Here is a 16,139-nt window from a genome sequence, read left to right on the forward strand (position 1 = left end):
AAACCAAGTCTCTGTAAAAGTTTGTGTGAGGACATGCAGCGATGGAGCAACAAGGCGACGAACACGAGCTGCGCTGTCGATGTTTTCCTGCCTCCAGCATCTTTGTGTCACTCGCCTCTTTTTAGGAAAAGCGGACTGGAAAGCAGACTCCAGAAAGCGCTTAGGGACTGCAAAGGAGGCGCGTGTGGCTCTTTTTGGCCGCCTCAGCCCACGGCCGCGGCCTGGGCGGCCGGCCCGAAGGCGCCTCCGCAGCGGGCCCGAGGGGGGGGCTCCGGGGCCGGAGAAGCTCCGCGGGCGGCTGCCGCGCTCCCCCCTCACGCCCGGCGCTTCTCCCGCCCTCCGCGGGGTGGGGTCGCTCCTCCGCCCTCCCCGGGGCCGGGCTCGGCGGGGCCTGGCCCCTGGCGTGGAGAGGAGCGGGTGAGCGCCGGGCCGGGCCGGGCCGGGCCGAGCCGAGGCGATGCTGGGCGTGCGGCTGCGGCTCCTGGCGTGTTGCCTGCTGCTGCTCGGCGGCCGCAGCCCGCCGCGGGGCGCCGCCGCCCTCAGCCCCGACGAGGTGCCCGCCCTGCGGAGTGAGTGGGGGTCCCGGGGCGGCGGGGGGGGGGGGGGGACACGGCGGGGCGGGGAGGGGCTTCTTCAGCTGGCGTCCCCGGTGAGGTGTGCGTGGAGGGGGACACACACGAATATTTCGCCTCCTTCCCGGTCCTGTCCCTTCTTGCGGAGGAAGCCCCCGGGCTTCGCCGTGCCCTCCTCGGGGCGGCCCGCGGGAGCGAGGGGCCCAGGGCAGTGCCCGAGCACACGCCTTGCTGTCCTCGCACCTGGTCCCGGAGGTCGTGCCGAGGGGTTTTCCTCGCGCCCGATAAGTTCCAGCTGTTTTCCTTACTGACACTTAAGCAGTTCTCACTGCTGTTTTTTGGGGACAGGGGTGGGTGGGAAGGAAATGGGAGGTGAAGAGGAAGGAAGAGAAAAAATCTTGCTCTCCTCGCTCTGTTATACATTATTTGTAGTGGCGAACCTAAGTAAACAGGAACCCGGACAGCTCTCGGCGCTTACAGCTTCGCTTCTGGCACTTTGCTTGGTGTCACCTTGCCCTTGTACGGAGGGGCCTGGACGTCAGGAGAAGGGGGATGTTCCCAAAAGGCTCCCTCCACCCCGTCAAATCCTTCAGAGCAGGGTTTAGGATCTTCTCCTTGGCCCCTCTGGGGTGTGCAAGCTCATGGAGCGCCTCGTGGTTCTTCACCCGCAGGGTCGTGGGCACAGGAATCCCGTGTGGTGTGGGCTTGGTGCCGCTCCGGGTGTGTCCTTTCCCACCTCATTAAGACCCTTATCTTTCCTCTGCAGTCATCGCAGCTCTTAAGAGCCTTACGGATAAAAGCATTCGGATGCGGATAAGGGCATTCGGATGCATTTCATGAAGGCAGAGACCCCTTCACCTCTGAGTTGTTTCTCGTTGTTGCTCATGCTGTTACATGGGAGGCACCACGGGTGCAAGTGGAGATAAATTGGGAACTTGTATTAGAACTTTAAGTGTGAATCCCAGTATCACGGTGAATTAACCTCATTAATCAGTGTTTACTGGTGCTAACAACATCACAGCTTCTACTTATCTAGTAAATTAACAACGTAGTTTCTTGGCCAGCCAAGATAAGACTGCTGTAGGAAAGCCCTCCCCTAGCATGAGAAGCAGAAACCCTGTCTGACCTTGTAGTCTGTGCTTGTAGATAGACTGTGTGGCCCATGGAGGACTGGGATGGGTAAGAAGAAGGAAGCACAAGCTGCACAGCTTCACAGAAAACTCGAAAGCGAAGTCCCCTGCTGGGTGTCTGTCACAGAGTGATGGTGTTCCAGTGAGCTTGTGGTCGGAGGGCTGTAGAGATGTGATGGACTAAAGGAGCATAGGAAGCTCCTTTAGGAGGCTTGCTCTGCCCCCAGAGAGTTAAGGACTTAAAGCCAGGCCGCTGCCAGGTGCTTGGAAATGCAATTACATGCAGCAGGCTTGTTCCTGCCTGCTGTCAGTCAGAAAGGCTTGCCCACGCTCCTGCACCATCATGAGCTACAGACAACCTTAGCCACATGGCAAACAGCACCCGATCCCAGAGTTACAGCTTGCAGGGGGACTTCTGTCCTCGCTGTATGTCTGGCCACTAGCAGGTTCTGTGCAGGACCTGTAACCAAACTCCTCTCTGTAACCTGTATCTTGCCTGGGCCGCTTGTGTGTGCCATGTGATGGTGAGCTGGTCTTCAGCCTGTCATGCAGCACTGCTGGCTGAAGGCTTTCTTTTGGAGAGCTACACCTAAAACATAGGTGCTGAACCCTGACACAGCATCTGGGTGGGCTTCTGCATCTCGTACTCTAGATTTGGAGTATCTTTTTGTTATTGTTACTTCGTCAGGATGTTAGGGGTAGTGAATTACAGATAGAAAGCACACGTGGTAGAAATTAGTATTGCAAAATTTCATGGCAAAATGGAAATACTAATCAGGTTTTCAGGGAATAATCTCCCGAGACATAAAATAAGTATCTCACCTATAATGTGAGAGGAACTCAGTGGGTTAATCATCACTGGATTTCAGAATAAATGAAATAGCCGAGCTGTTACAGGTTTTATTTTGCTGATTTCCTTAGCCCCTCTCATTTTTTCAGTCTATATGCGCAGTTAGACATTTGTTCCCAAGGCGTTAAACAGCTGATTTTTTTCACATGCTTATAGTGTGATGTCACATTGTTCAGTGAATTTCTACACAATTCCAAGAAAGCTGGGACATCAGGCTAACCTTCCCACGTCTGCTGTGGTCCAGCCAGGGCAGTCATCTATAGCTCAACAATATGCATCCAGTAGTTAAGGCATGCTTTAACTCTTGACCACCAGCTCTTGGATTGAGATAAATCCTACCTTTCCTGTATCATACATACAATGCAAGACACATTTTCTGCCTCTATAGTTGCAGAGAGTGAGGCTTGAAAATGTCAGAGAATATGACAATTTCAGACTTAAACTTTTTAGCCTTTAATTGGAATCTCCAGTCCCTCACAGAGAATTATTTTACAGCTCTCAATATGACTTGCTGTAACACTGAAACCTGTACCACATTATGTAGTATTTCTTGGTGAATGATGCTTTAATTCTTCAAATGTGACTGATGTTTTTTGGATGACCAACTTGAGAAATACTGCCTAATCTCACAGTGATCTGTCAGATGGTCCACATGTTACAAACTTTGCTGGCAGTGAATTTAGACAAGTATTCTTATTTTTGAAGTGTCAGATATTCTGATGGATATTTTCAGTTTTCTTCATAAATAGCTAAAACATGTCTTACAATACTATTTCATCATCTGTAGCATTCTGCAAACTGAGAGGGTTTTTTTCTTTTTTTTTTCCCCCATACAGATAAGGGGATATTTATTATACAAAGTTCAGGCTCCAACTTGTGCATCAAGGTGGATCCAGCTGGCCTTGTTCTGGAAGACTGCAGTCAACTCTCCAAATACGTGCTATGGAAATGGGTATCCAATCGTCGGCTTTTCAATATAGGCAGAAGTGCCTGTCTAGGACTGAACATCAGTAGACCAGAACAGCCATTGACTATGCTTGAATGTGATTCAACTCAATACTCACTATGGTGGAATTGTGATGGAAGAGCGTTGGTTGGTGTATCAGAGTACAAATTAGCTGTTGAAAACAGCAAACATATTGTTGCCAAAAAAAATTCTAATTATCAATGGACACAGTACATGTCCTATGATGAAGACCTTTGTGAACATCCTTTCCAAGGTAAAAATCAAATTTGTCATAGAAATTTATAAAGGAAAAATTTTCAGAAGTTGTTTTTTAAGGAAGGTCCGATTATTTTTTTAATAGGCGATAATTGAATTGAGTACACTGCACAATTAATTTTTCTCCTCATCTGTTAAATGGGCCCCCCAAAAGGCCCTAGTGTCCTTGTGAATCCTTGCCCCTTCCAAATGGTCTATAAAATTAAAAGCTGAACTAAGTATTTGCAGTCCCACAGCTCTCATTGTCAAGTAAACCCAAAGAGAGATAAAGAAGGATTTGGAATTCAGATTACTGACGGTCAGCCTGCAATCTCAGTGTGCATTATCCAAACGTTTGCAACATTCAGCACCTGGACTCTGAACATGCCAAACTTTGGAGCAGAAATCAGGCTTTTGATTAATCCTGTTGTATAGCTAGTCAAGGCATAGGAATTTAAGTCAGGATCCAGACCTGCAAACCTTAACAGTTTTCCAGGAAAAAGGATGAAGATAAACCCATTTTCCACGAACAGCCAGTCAGGCTGCACCTTGACCCCTTCCTCAGCCTCTCCTTCAGCATTTCTTTAGAAGAATGGCTTAATGTTTGCATAGCATGTCTCAGGCTGGAGCGGTTGATTCTCCCCATTTGAACTGTTTTTATGGGGTTGCAGAGCTCTGGTCTCCACATATTTGGGTTGTGGAGCTTTGATCTTGGTGGTTTCCTCTGTAGGTGCAGCTGGGCTTGGCCTCTGCTCTCTCCAGGGGGTTCCTCTGGGAGCTGCGTTGTCTATGGAAGCGTGGTAGCATCCAACATCTCTAAAACCTAGCAGAGTTTATACTTAAGACCAGACAGAAAACATTTAAAACCATGAAGTCTTAAAAGTTTGCTATGTACATTGAGGGAGATGGAGGTAGATCTGGTCTAGTCCTAGAGCTGCAACAACCTGGGAGTTTCAGGATGAAAATAAGTGACTGTCTTGGCAAAGCTTCTTTCCCTTCCAGTTTCTGTTTCCTTCTTTCCACTTCAGCTTATGCACATGCAAATACAAGCTACCTGTCAGTCCAACAGGCTGGAGGGGCTCCCTACCTTCAAAACAAGTGTGTCTAACTAGGGTGAGAGGAACGTAGCTGTCAAATTTTGTTTCTTCTCAGGACTGAGATAATCCCTTGAACCTCTGTAGCTAGCATCATGGTAGCAGGCAGAGGTGCAAACTTGATTTCTTTTAACCCATTTTATTTGTATTATCTGTTGGAAGGCTTTGAAGGGGATTTACAATCTATAAACTGCATTTTTTGCATGTGCGCAGCCAGCCATTATCTCTGGGAAACTGGCAGCGTGTCCTTATTCTGTAGTTGAAGGACTTTGATCTTAGCATATCAACATGGGATCTTTGGCAAACAGTTTAATTCCAAGTATGGTTGTGGTTCTTTGACCTTTCATAGAAGCATGTGCTCTGAGGTTAAGGAGATACTGAGGTAAATCTTTTACAACTTTGGGTTGCACTTGATTCTCTCAGTACTCAAAATACAACAGGGCAACATTTTAAATGTTTTATAAGCTACTAATTGATGTGACAACAAAGGTATGTAACATCAGTTCTTTAGATTACTATTCCCCGTGGTATAAAAAATATTTTTAAAAGTTTATTTAATTTTCCTTTGTCTTTCATATTTCCTTTCCCATAGAATGACAATAAGAATGGAAAAAACATCAGAAATCCATTTAAACAAGAGTGGGAGGAGCAGAGGAAATTATGCTAAATTGCTTGTCTATCACAGACTGACTAGGAAACAAGAAATACACAGAGCGTGCATTTGAGCATGTCCTGATTATGCTAACTATAGTTTTATGTAGTTGTTCTCAAATTTAAGTGCAGGATAATAGGATATAGGATAATTGATCATTTTTTTAGTTGCAGTAAGTTATGGGAATGTGCCTTGTTTCATGGTGATAAATTTCATAAACTAACATTTCCAAATTCTATTCACTGCAGTTGTGCTTCTCATACTTGTCTCAATGTTGTGGTATTAATTATGAATTCAAATAACCATAGATATTTTTATTTTATTGTTGCTGTTAAAACCAAAAATGATGAAATATGGGGGGGAGTTTCAGTGAATATGTTCTTTTAGTCTCTACTTTTCTTTTATTACAGAAACATATACCTTATTGGGAAATTCTTTTGGTTTCCCATGCGTTTTTCCATTTAAATATAACAACAAGTGGTATTATGAGTGTACCAAAGATGGAAGGGAATTTGACTGGTGTGCCACAACAAGTTACTATGATCAAGATGAAAAATGGGGGTTTTGCCCAAATGCTGGTAAGATGTTGCTTCTCCCTCCCTACCTGCCTCCTACGGTATCCGTGATCCTTATGAATAATTCTAGGATGCACTCTGTTTTGGAATACAGGATTACTTCTGTTAGAGGGGAATGTCTCTTAAATAAGAGAAAACTTCAGGTTTTATTATAGTCTACCATGTATGGTCTTTGGAGACCCAAGTCCTCATCCCAAAAGCACAACTCCAGGAGGTGAGCTACAGGATGTGAAGCGCTCACTGCTCTGTGCCACCCACTGACCTTGTCCTGCAGCTAACCCACGGCTGTCTCTGCTCTCCCCAGCAATCCATAGGGGGTTTCTCTGAAGCATGCAAAGGAAGGATTGCTCCTGCAAAGTTAGATTATGCTTTTGACTTCATTCCGTCTTTTATATTCCTTTTCTTCCAGGCAGTCCTTGGACACTTATGTTTTGGACCTAAAACACTTAGAAGCAATATTTTTGAAAATATTTTTTGAAAGATTTTGGACGTATGGTATTCATGAATATTAAAATTATAAATAGCAACTTGTAGCTTCTTCCATAAATATGTAAAAAATATCTTCTATCAGCAGAAGTGGTTTGGAAAAGCCGTCCCTGTTCAGGCTGTCTCTCAGATCTCTGGTCCAAAGCATGTTATAAACAGCTGGAAATGTGATTTCATAGTGGGAATTTCCAGGGAACCATTATAATGAGAAGTATTTTCAGCCCTGCTTCTATATTGTAATTAGAATAGCTTTAATCTCTTGAGTACTGGGTAGAAGGAGATCCAGGTGACTGCTCCTCCACAAGTTGGGTGAGGCACTTATAGCGTGACTGTTCCAACATCCAGCTTTAGGAACAAATGATCAGCTGGTGCGAATTAAAATGTAGCTCTGTTGGCTTCATGCAAGCTATGAAAATCACCACCAGCTGCAGATGAGCTCCCGAGAATTTATCAACCACCTGAAAAATGGAGCAGTGTTTTATTCAGTTAGTGTCCTATTTCCATACATACTTTAATAAAGGAACACTGGAGGAGTTCATCATCATGCTTCCATTGAGATGCTACTGTCATTAATTAAATTTCTAAAGATGCTGTACTTCCAATTAGCTTGTAGCCTTGTGCTGTTGGTGACGAATCTGTTTCTGAGCAGAGAGCGGCTGCGATGCTTTTTGGAAGAAGAACCCCACCACGCACCTCTGCTACCAGTTCAACCTGGCGTCCGTGCTGTCATGGCATGAGGCACGGGCAGCGTGCCAGATGCAAGGAGGAGATCTGCTCAGCATCACCAGCCTGGAAGAGCAGAGCTACATCAGTGATTTAAGCCGTGAGTAGGCACAGCGCACTGCTAACAGTTGGTGTAGGCACATGCTTAGTGTGTTCACATGGGAATCCTGACTTGGAAGGCTGTTGAATTTTGTTGTAGCCTTTGGAAAGGTGCAGAGTGCACTTTGTAGCAGGAGTCTTCTGTTCCCACTGTGAGGACATGTTGCACTCCTCTGGGAAGTGGGTCAGCTTGACTTTCTCTGGGGACTGCGTAGGAAGCCTGTGGTTAGATTTCCATTTTACCAGTGAAAAGGTTTGGAGCTTACCCCTATGTATTGCATCTCTCCCATTGCTGCTGGCAAGGCTTTGTCACATAGCACGCCTAAGTACCTGACAAAGCAAGAATGAAGGTAAGTTACAGCCTTAATAAACCGAGTTCAAAAGCAGTGGTATGTGTTATGTGAGGCTGTAATTGTCTTAATTCCTGCTCGCACGGTGACTTCTATTCATATTTGCAGCTGTGGTTATGGACATGTGGGTCGTTAGGTGTTTGTTTTTGTTTTTTGGAAATTATACAGATGTTTACCTTCTCTGCAATGCACCATAGTGTCATTTTATTCCTGCAAGGTTTCCTTTGCAAACTGTACTTCACCAAATCTAAATGACTAGAATATTTCTGCAGGCTTGAAATAAATTACCTCTATAGGGAAAAAAAAAGACAACTTTGTTTTTATAAACAGACGGTATTCCTTCTTTGATAAGCTCGTTGGTGTCCCTCATGCAGAAAGTCTCAGACCAGTTCTGCATAGTCCTCTGATGGCATTGCTTGCGTGGCTATTTTGGTGTTGGTGAAGAGGACTGAGCGAAGGACCAGGCACTAAAAACCGTGTTGTGAAAGGCAGCTTCAGGTTTCTTTCCCATTGCTTCCCGTTATTGCTGGTTTTCAATTGCAGGATATAAGCTAACAGGAAGTTTTTAAAATAATTTCATTAGCTTTTTGATATGTATACAGGCTGTAGAGGGATTGGAAGTTGTTTGTTTTGTGTCTGACAGCAGGCTGAGACAGGCTGGCGTTTCTGTAGCTGGTGTTACAGATGTAATATCTAAGGCCACCAAGAGCTTATATGGGGAGGGTTTGCAGGATGGGCAGTTTTTGAAGGGATGCAGACCTCTTGAGTTTATTCCTCCTCAGCTGTGTTGATTAACAAACTAATAGACTTTCTAAGGACAGAAAAAAAAATAAGTCTGAGCCTTCTGGAGACAGATCTGAAATATTGTTTTATTCTGATTGTAACAAGTCAGGACAGTATATCTATACCCGTAGATATTTTAAAACATGGGGAATGTGTGAAGTGTCATTTTGTTTATTTTTTCTGTTTCAGGGCAGTTAAACGCCACAGACATCATGCTTTGGACGGGCCTGAATAGGCTGGGGGAAGATACTGGCTGGCAGTGGTCAGATGGAGCGCCATTGATGTTTGTGAACTGGAGAGCAAGTACGTGATGTTCCTCTTGGATTTGTTATAGCAGTGTAATTACATGCTCTCTGTAATTGCAGCACAAGAGAGCTGTACAGCTTCGTTTGAAAAGTGAATAGAGTGGACCAGTGTACCTCTCTTTTTGTAGACATATCTATTCATGTTCATGAACTAAAGCCCCTTCTAGGGATGTGGGTGGCATCCATGGAGATGCATTTATTCAAAGCATTAATGATTTAGTCCTTCTGTCATTTGCTTTTAAGGGTATTTTTGAGATTCCAGCTGCATATTTAAAAACTATGTTCTACCTGGTTGCATGGAGGAAAGGAGTTTTAATTTGTTTACATTAACAGGCTGTAATTAACAGTAGCACATTAACATGAGCTTTGAGACTTGGTTTGCTACATTTTGAGGTTTGTCCTCCAGCACATGTAACATTGACACCAGAACTGGATTCAGTCTCTCATCTGATAGCAGCAGGCAAGGAAAGATTGCCATATATGTGTAAGTGGTGGTTAATGTTCAGCTGTCCATAGGGTCGGTGTAACACTGCTAGAAGTTTGGGTGTGCAGGGCTGATTATACATTTGTTCAATAAGAATACAGCGCCATTTTACAAGAACTGAATTTTTGTAATTGCATGCTTCTCAAAAAAATGCATTTGCAGATGTCTCTGATGACCGTTTTAGCGAAAATCATTGTGCGGTGATTAATTCAAAATTGAAGTACGGCTGGCAAAGTTACTTATGTGAATCTGGATTGCCTTTTGTATGCAAGAAATATTTAACTAAGACAGAGCATGAAACGTTTGGTAAGTCTCTCAGTGTTAATGTGTCCTTTTTGTCAGTATGGAAGGAGAACAAGAGGAAGCTACCTGAATATAAATTTATGAGAACAGTCTTAGCTGCAGTATAGGTTTGCTAGTTTAAGTTGAATGCTATTTACATTAACTGAAGTGGTAACATGTTCTTCTGTTCAAATGCAGTTCTGGATAACACGTTGAGAGTCTTAAAACCGACAAATTATTTTAATATGCATAGCATTTAATTGGTTCCTTACATCATCAGAGGCTTACAGAATGCTCATTCTCTTTGTATTACAACAGAGCAACACTGCTGAGTTTAAAAATAGGCTTTCAGCTTAGAATGGAATTAGCCAGTTGCCCACAGAAGATAAAGTTGCATAAATGCAGCTCTAAATTTGCAGTTATTTTTATGACGTGCTGTGCTTTTCATATACCAAAAAAGCATTGTACATATGTTTTTAAAGGTGTTTATATAATGACAGTAAGTTATATAGTATGTAGAATGTCTCAGATGCCCATTCTGTGGGAAACAAACACAATTTTGTGTTTATTAGGACATTAATTTCTGTTTTGATAAGAAAAGTTAGATAGGTTCAACTTTTTCCTGATAAATTAAAAGAAAGTTTCCCTACTTGTTTCAGATACTGAAAAGGGATTTACCAAACTCTTTGTAGGTAATACATGTGAAAAAGCTTCAGCTGGTTTTGGATCAGGCCCAAAGGTAATAAGGCAGATAAAGGAAGTTCTAAATTGAATAACAGTTCTGTAAGTGTGTTTGTACTAGTCCAGTGGCCTGCATGGTTGAGTCATAAAATAAGGTGGGAAAAAAATCAGTTTGCTCTGTGGGTAGTGATCCGTAGAGCATGTGTTTTGTCCTCGAGATGACCCTGTTTTCAGCATTTGAAGATAGGAAAATAGTCTAATGCAGCACAACCTTTGTATTTCTGTCTAATATACTTTAACCTTGCATGGTTAATTAAAAGATACATGGAAGTATTATGCCACTCGTTGTGATGCTGGCTGGTACCCACACAATCGCAACTGCTATAGACTTCATAAAGAGGAGAAGAGCTGGAACGATGCTTTGATCTCATGCCAAAGTGACAACAGCAGACTCATTAGTATATCCTCCATGGCAGATGCGGAGCTGCTCCGTAACTTGCTTGAACGTGGTGAGTTTTGAGAGTTAGTTTAAGCTGTGCTATGTTTCTTGAAGTGTTTCTTCTGTGAAGCCATTTAACGTTGTTAGCCTTGTAAGCCCAATATTACGTGGCACATCCAGATGATATTTCTAAAAAAAAAAGTGTGATGCACGTGCCTTCTAGGAGTCTTTAAAATGTAAGACATCACCTTCAATAAACATAATAAAGAAACGAATCAACATGTTGGAACACAATGAGAAACTCTATGCTTCCCTTGGTGTTTCAGGATTACCTCACACCCGGGCTTTTCTAAGACTGCAGCTTGTGCTTTATGGGAGTGCAGCACTTGCCCTGGAGCATGCTGGGCAAATGGCAGTCAGTGGTCATACCAAAAGTCAGAGATCCCCGTAAAACGGCGTCAGTTTTCTTGGGCATTACCGTACTTCTCATGAACCCTCAACAGTCTGGCTTTTGTCCTTTCCTGTTCTTGACTGGTTCCATGCAAACTGTTGCAAAATACTCAATTATTGTCCTCATGCAAGAATTGTGCTTAGAAGCAACAACAGTTCAGAGTGTCTTTTGCTTTGCAAGTTGGCCGTGTTCATGCTGCAGAGTTTCTGCTGCTGCAAGTGTGTTGGTGGAGTCCCCTTTGATGGGCACCATCAAAGCAGCTCTATTTGTCCATGTTGCCTTAAAAGGTAGCATAATTATAGAAGGAACTTAATGAACAAAAGCTCTTAGGCACAACCGTATGAAGAATTTTATTGTCATAACTGTAGCAAATAAGTGTAAATATTTTGTGCCTCCAGCTGGCATCCCTATCCTGGCAGAACTGCGTAGTTTTGCCATGAATTGTAGCTTCCTTGAGCTGGGGGCATAGTGACATGTTTTATCAGCTCTGTCCCATCAGCTGTGGTTGCGGAGTGGTCCCTTATACTGGAATTACTGGACATGATCACCCATTCTCCTCCCTCACACCACCCATCCTCTCTGCTGTCCTGTTTATCTTTTTTGGGAGATTAACCACGGGTCATCTTTCTCACCTCTGTTAGCACCCTCCATAGATACCAAACACCATTTTTTCCAGAGATGCTGTAGTAGATAGAATTAATTATTGCAGTCAGCCTCAAAATCTGCTGCTGGTGTTTCAGCCCTCCTTTATCCTTCTTTTCAGGAGAAGGGCTTATGCGCCTGAAAGCTCGTCTGCTTTCACTGACTATAGTAGCTAGTCAAGTAAGGCATTACGTCAAACCTCAAGACTCATCTTTCATGGATTTATTAACCACTGTGGCTACAACTGTGCTCTCACTGGGACATAAAGCCATTGCTCAGAGAAAACCTAAAGCTGAATGAGCCATGAAAGATTATAAAAATAAATCTTTCCCTTCCGTGTCAGGCTTTCTGCCCCATGCAAGCTTCAAGAGCATATGCTCTTGATTTGTATTTTTCTGGGTTTCAAGGCATATTATTGCATATGTTGATCTACTTTTGAAACTATTTAGTCTTCAAGGGAAGTAGGATATTATCTCATCAGTAAGGTTTCCTAAAGTTCATACAACTATTTCTTTTTTCATGCAATAAGATAATTCTTACTGAAATCCCATGAATAATTTTAATAGTGGTGTTGATATTACAGGAACAATAGGCATCATTTCTTCATCATTAAAATATGAAATCTTTTATTCTTTTACAGAAAACGTAACTGAAACATGGATTGGGTTATACAGTAATAATACCCCAGTTGTTTTCAAGTGGTCAGATAGCACCCCAGTGAAGCTGTCCAACTGGCACAGCCTAGAACCTAATACCTTTCAAAGAACAGGACAACTCTGTGTTTCAGCACAAGGACCTGTAAGTGTTCTTTTCCTTTTGAAAGAACAAGACAGACACTCTTATTTCACCTCACAATAATTTATTTTCTCACTATGTATACTCTTGTAAACCCTGACCTGCAGTATGACGTTGTCTTTTTATTCCTAATATATTCAAGCTGAAATAAAAATAATGTAGCCTTTAGAAACCAATACATTTTGTTGTGCTGCTACACAGAAAAGTTAATCATTGTTTTTGAGGTTATGTTCAATTTTAAAAAAAAAGTTACATATGTAAAGCTTGCCAAATGGAAGCAAGCAAATATTCATAGGTATTTTGATAAAGACAAAGTAATTTAAAATCCAGGTGGTGTATATTATAAGTCATGACTCATTAGTTCCAGTCTTTAAAGCTTCAAGTTGATATTTTGAAAAATGTTCAACTGTGCTAATTCTATGTTGCTGTCAGCATTTATAACTTTCATGAAGCATCTTTCAAAAAAAGGGAGTATCATAGATCTACATAAAACTATCGATGTTGAGAGTGGTAAGATCGATCCCAAATCAGTCAGGTCTTGTAAGATCGGGAGTAACGTTCAAATAAGCTTAGACTAGGCCCTGTCAAACCATGGCTTATGACAGACAGCTTTTTTCTTAATTTGATCATAAATGTGCTTTACTTTTACAATTTACAATACTTAAATATGCTCAGACCTGATTTAAGTGGCACTATAGTTCAGTTTTTCGGTAAAGTAAATTTTGGGAAAGCATGAAAGCTGTATCAAAAAGTGTTTTCTGTTGTTTCTCCAGTAGTAGGGCCAAGTTGCAATCTTTAATTCATAGATAAGAAAGCCAAAACAATTACAACGACCTGGTGAAGTCAGCTCTCATTTGAAGCAGAAAATGGTAAAAGCCTGGTTTTAGATGCACAAAACTATATTTTACTAATTTTGCAAGTGTAAGCAAACAAAGCATAAAACACAGTAGTGGAAAAGGAGGAATCAGTATTGGTACATGTCCAGTATTCATAGATGTCTAAAAGTTGTATTATACAAATGCTGTAGTATTTTGAGTAAGGGCTGTTCAAATATAAATGTTAATCTTACAAAGAACTACAGTAGATTGGAAGAAGGATCAGTATATGATTCTGAAAAGCGTTCTGGCATGCCCATAGTTTTAGTTAATTAAAATGCATTACATCCCAAGGAGTGATTCAAAGAGACAATCTCCTTTGTGTGATTGTCAACAGGACTTTTCAGATCAGTGTTGGTAGAAGTGATCCATCTAAAGGTAAATAAAGGAATAGAGTGAGAAAAAATTGTCTGTTGCTTGTTTTTATTAAAAAGTTAAAATAGGAAGAGAACTTGTATAATCTAACGTCATCTGTGTATTACATACGTATGAGAATGAGTATGTAGAGAACATACTTTTTTTTTCCTCCCCCTCAGGAGGGACATTGGAAAGTTAAAAAATGTGAAGACAGATCTTTCTATGTTTGCAAAAAAGCAGGGGAATTTAATAATGTTTCTTCTGAGATGGAATCAAGTTGTCCAGAGGTAAGGGAATTCGTGTTTTTTTGTTTGTTTCAGAACCTTACTGATAAAACAGAATTATAAATAGAGGTGTAGAGTATATGGATATAAGTAAGTAGATAGATAATTTTAGTTTTTCATACTGAAGACATGCATGTTTTGCTAGGAAAAATCTCATTGTTTGCCTTAAAAATATGTAAACTAAAATGTAAGGTAAGATTAAAAGCTTTCCCCAAATGCCTCTCATGGTTCGTTGCATTGTCAGCAGTTGTGACCCAAGTTCCTATTTCTTTCTAGATCAAAAGTGAAAACCCTTTTGTACGCCATCTGTGCAAATAATGGCTGTTATATGATGCTTCATCCCACACATGGTTTTCATACATTTAAAAGGAATGTCAGGGTGAAAAACAATCGGTTTCATTGACATGGAGAATGAACTCTTCCACTCATACATTAGCATTCCTTTCACTTTCAAGCAAAAATGGGAAGGAGCACAACTAGCTACCTAATAGGACATTACAATAAGTTTTCAGGCTTTTAGGCTTGACATTTTGCTAGTAATATGTAACTCGTTAAAGTATGATTTTATTTGCCATTGGTTCCTTTCCCTATGTATACAACAGTGTAAACAACAAACTTGTGGAATTTATGTTCTTAAAATGTTGTTATTCAAAACTCTGGAGAAGTTCTGTGAACCTCTTCTTCTTTTTCTATCAATAAAAATATATCCCCTCTGACTTCTTTACCCTTTAGGTCATTATCTTCCTTTTTTTCATTTTTGGCCTCTTTTCTCAGTTCAGTTAAATTGTAAGAAGGTGGAAGCTAAACTGTTCAGAGCCGGATGCTGCTTTTCCCCAAATGTACAGTGGTCAGGTCCAGCGTTCTGGTCATATTATTACTGCTTTGTTCCAGGTTAAAATTTCCAAAAGTTTAGGATGATTGATTCATTTGGACCAATGTATTTTATCACTCAAGAATGCCGTGTGTTAAAAGTGTTAAGAAAAGTTTGTTAAAGTCCTGACCATGTGAAAAAATGTGCTGAGCATCAGAACTTCCAGTTGTAGTTAGGAGCTGACAGCACTTGAACTTTGGGTACCTCGCAGGAGTGAGATTTAAGTCATTGATCTTAAGTAGTATGGTATGCTCTGGCAAGCTTCCTGTTCAGGATAAATTTCTGCTTGTTAATGTTTCGTACCCTCTAGAAATATATAGTCAACGCTCTTATAGTCTCTTGATTTCTATAGATTCTTTTCTTTCTGATGCAAAAGAGTCATATTCATTTAATCAAGTGAAGTCAGTTCTAAGCTTATTGAAAGATGAATTTTATTTCAGACATTTTGTCTTAACAATACTCTTTTAATATTCAATATATATATTTTTGTTACTTGTTGGCCTAGTTTTCTAGGGCTAGCTCTTTATTTCATACAATTACACTTTTTTTTCTTTTTTCTGTTGCTAATCTACCCTAAATGTATAGAGTATCTGTTGGTGTTTCTCACATTTGATCTTTTGCGTTGTTAACCTGTTACTGTCATCCATGTTTGATGGTTGATAGACTCAGGGAGCTTTGGCCTTGGTCATAATTATTTATTTTGCAAAGCTTTATAGTCTTATCTGTTATTACTGAGCTTTTATCTCATGTTGATTTTATGACTTGTGAATTGGATGAACTAGTCCTTAAAATTTTCTGTGGTTCTGCTGAGTGAAGTTTTTGCAATATCAAGTTACAGCAGAAACCTACACTTCTGTCTTTTGAAGACACAAAAAGTGTTAAGCACTTTTTTCCCTTAGCAGGTCAACTATTCTTTTTCCTAGTTGGCAGGCTATTAGTGACACTAAATGTTGTATTGCAAAGGTCACATTCTCTAGGCAGTTTTTCCCAAAACTGAAATAACAGCGTTAGACATTTTCTTTAAATCAGCTTTTGAAACAGGCGGTGGAGTTGTCAGCTGTTTGATAATTGAGTTGGGAGTTTCTGTGTACAGAACTGACAGTATTGGTACTAGTAACTTTCTTCAGTCTTCTACGCTTTAATTAGTGCATTAAAAGA

General features: G+C 41.2%; 1 protein-coding gene across 1 annotated transcript in view; it reads left to right on the forward strand.

The window, feature by feature from the left end:
* The first annotated feature begins 356 nt into the window (after positions 1-356).
* Positions 357-16,139, forward strand: part of PLA2R1 (phospholipase A2 receptor 1) — a 41,511-nt gene continuing 25,728 nt past the window's right edge. Inside the window, exons 1-9 of the mRNA XM_048072281.2 lie at positions 357-569; positions 3,389-3,772; positions 5,910-6,077; positions 7,210-7,383; positions 8,705-8,818; positions 9,467-9,610; positions 10,588-10,776; positions 12,440-12,597; positions 14,006-14,113. Of these exons, the coding sequence (XP_047928238.2) occupies positions 458-569; positions 3,389-3,772; positions 5,910-6,077; positions 7,210-7,383; positions 8,705-8,818; positions 9,467-9,610; positions 10,588-10,776; positions 12,440-12,597; positions 14,006-14,113 (1,551 nt within the window). The 5' untranslated portion in view covers positions 357-457. The remainder of the gene's footprint in view (positions 570-3,388; positions 3,773-5,909; positions 6,078-7,209; positions 7,384-8,704; positions 8,819-9,466; positions 9,611-10,587; positions 10,777-12,439; positions 12,598-14,005; positions 14,114-16,139) is intronic.

This window comes from Anser cygnoides, chromosome 6, assembly GCF_040182565.1.
Source record: "Anser cygnoides isolate HZ-2024a breed goose chromosome 6, Taihu_goose_T2T_genome, whole genome shotgun sequence".
Classification (NCBI taxonomy): domain Eukaryota; kingdom Metazoa; phylum Chordata; class Aves; order Anseriformes; family Anatidae; genus Anser; species Anser cygnoides.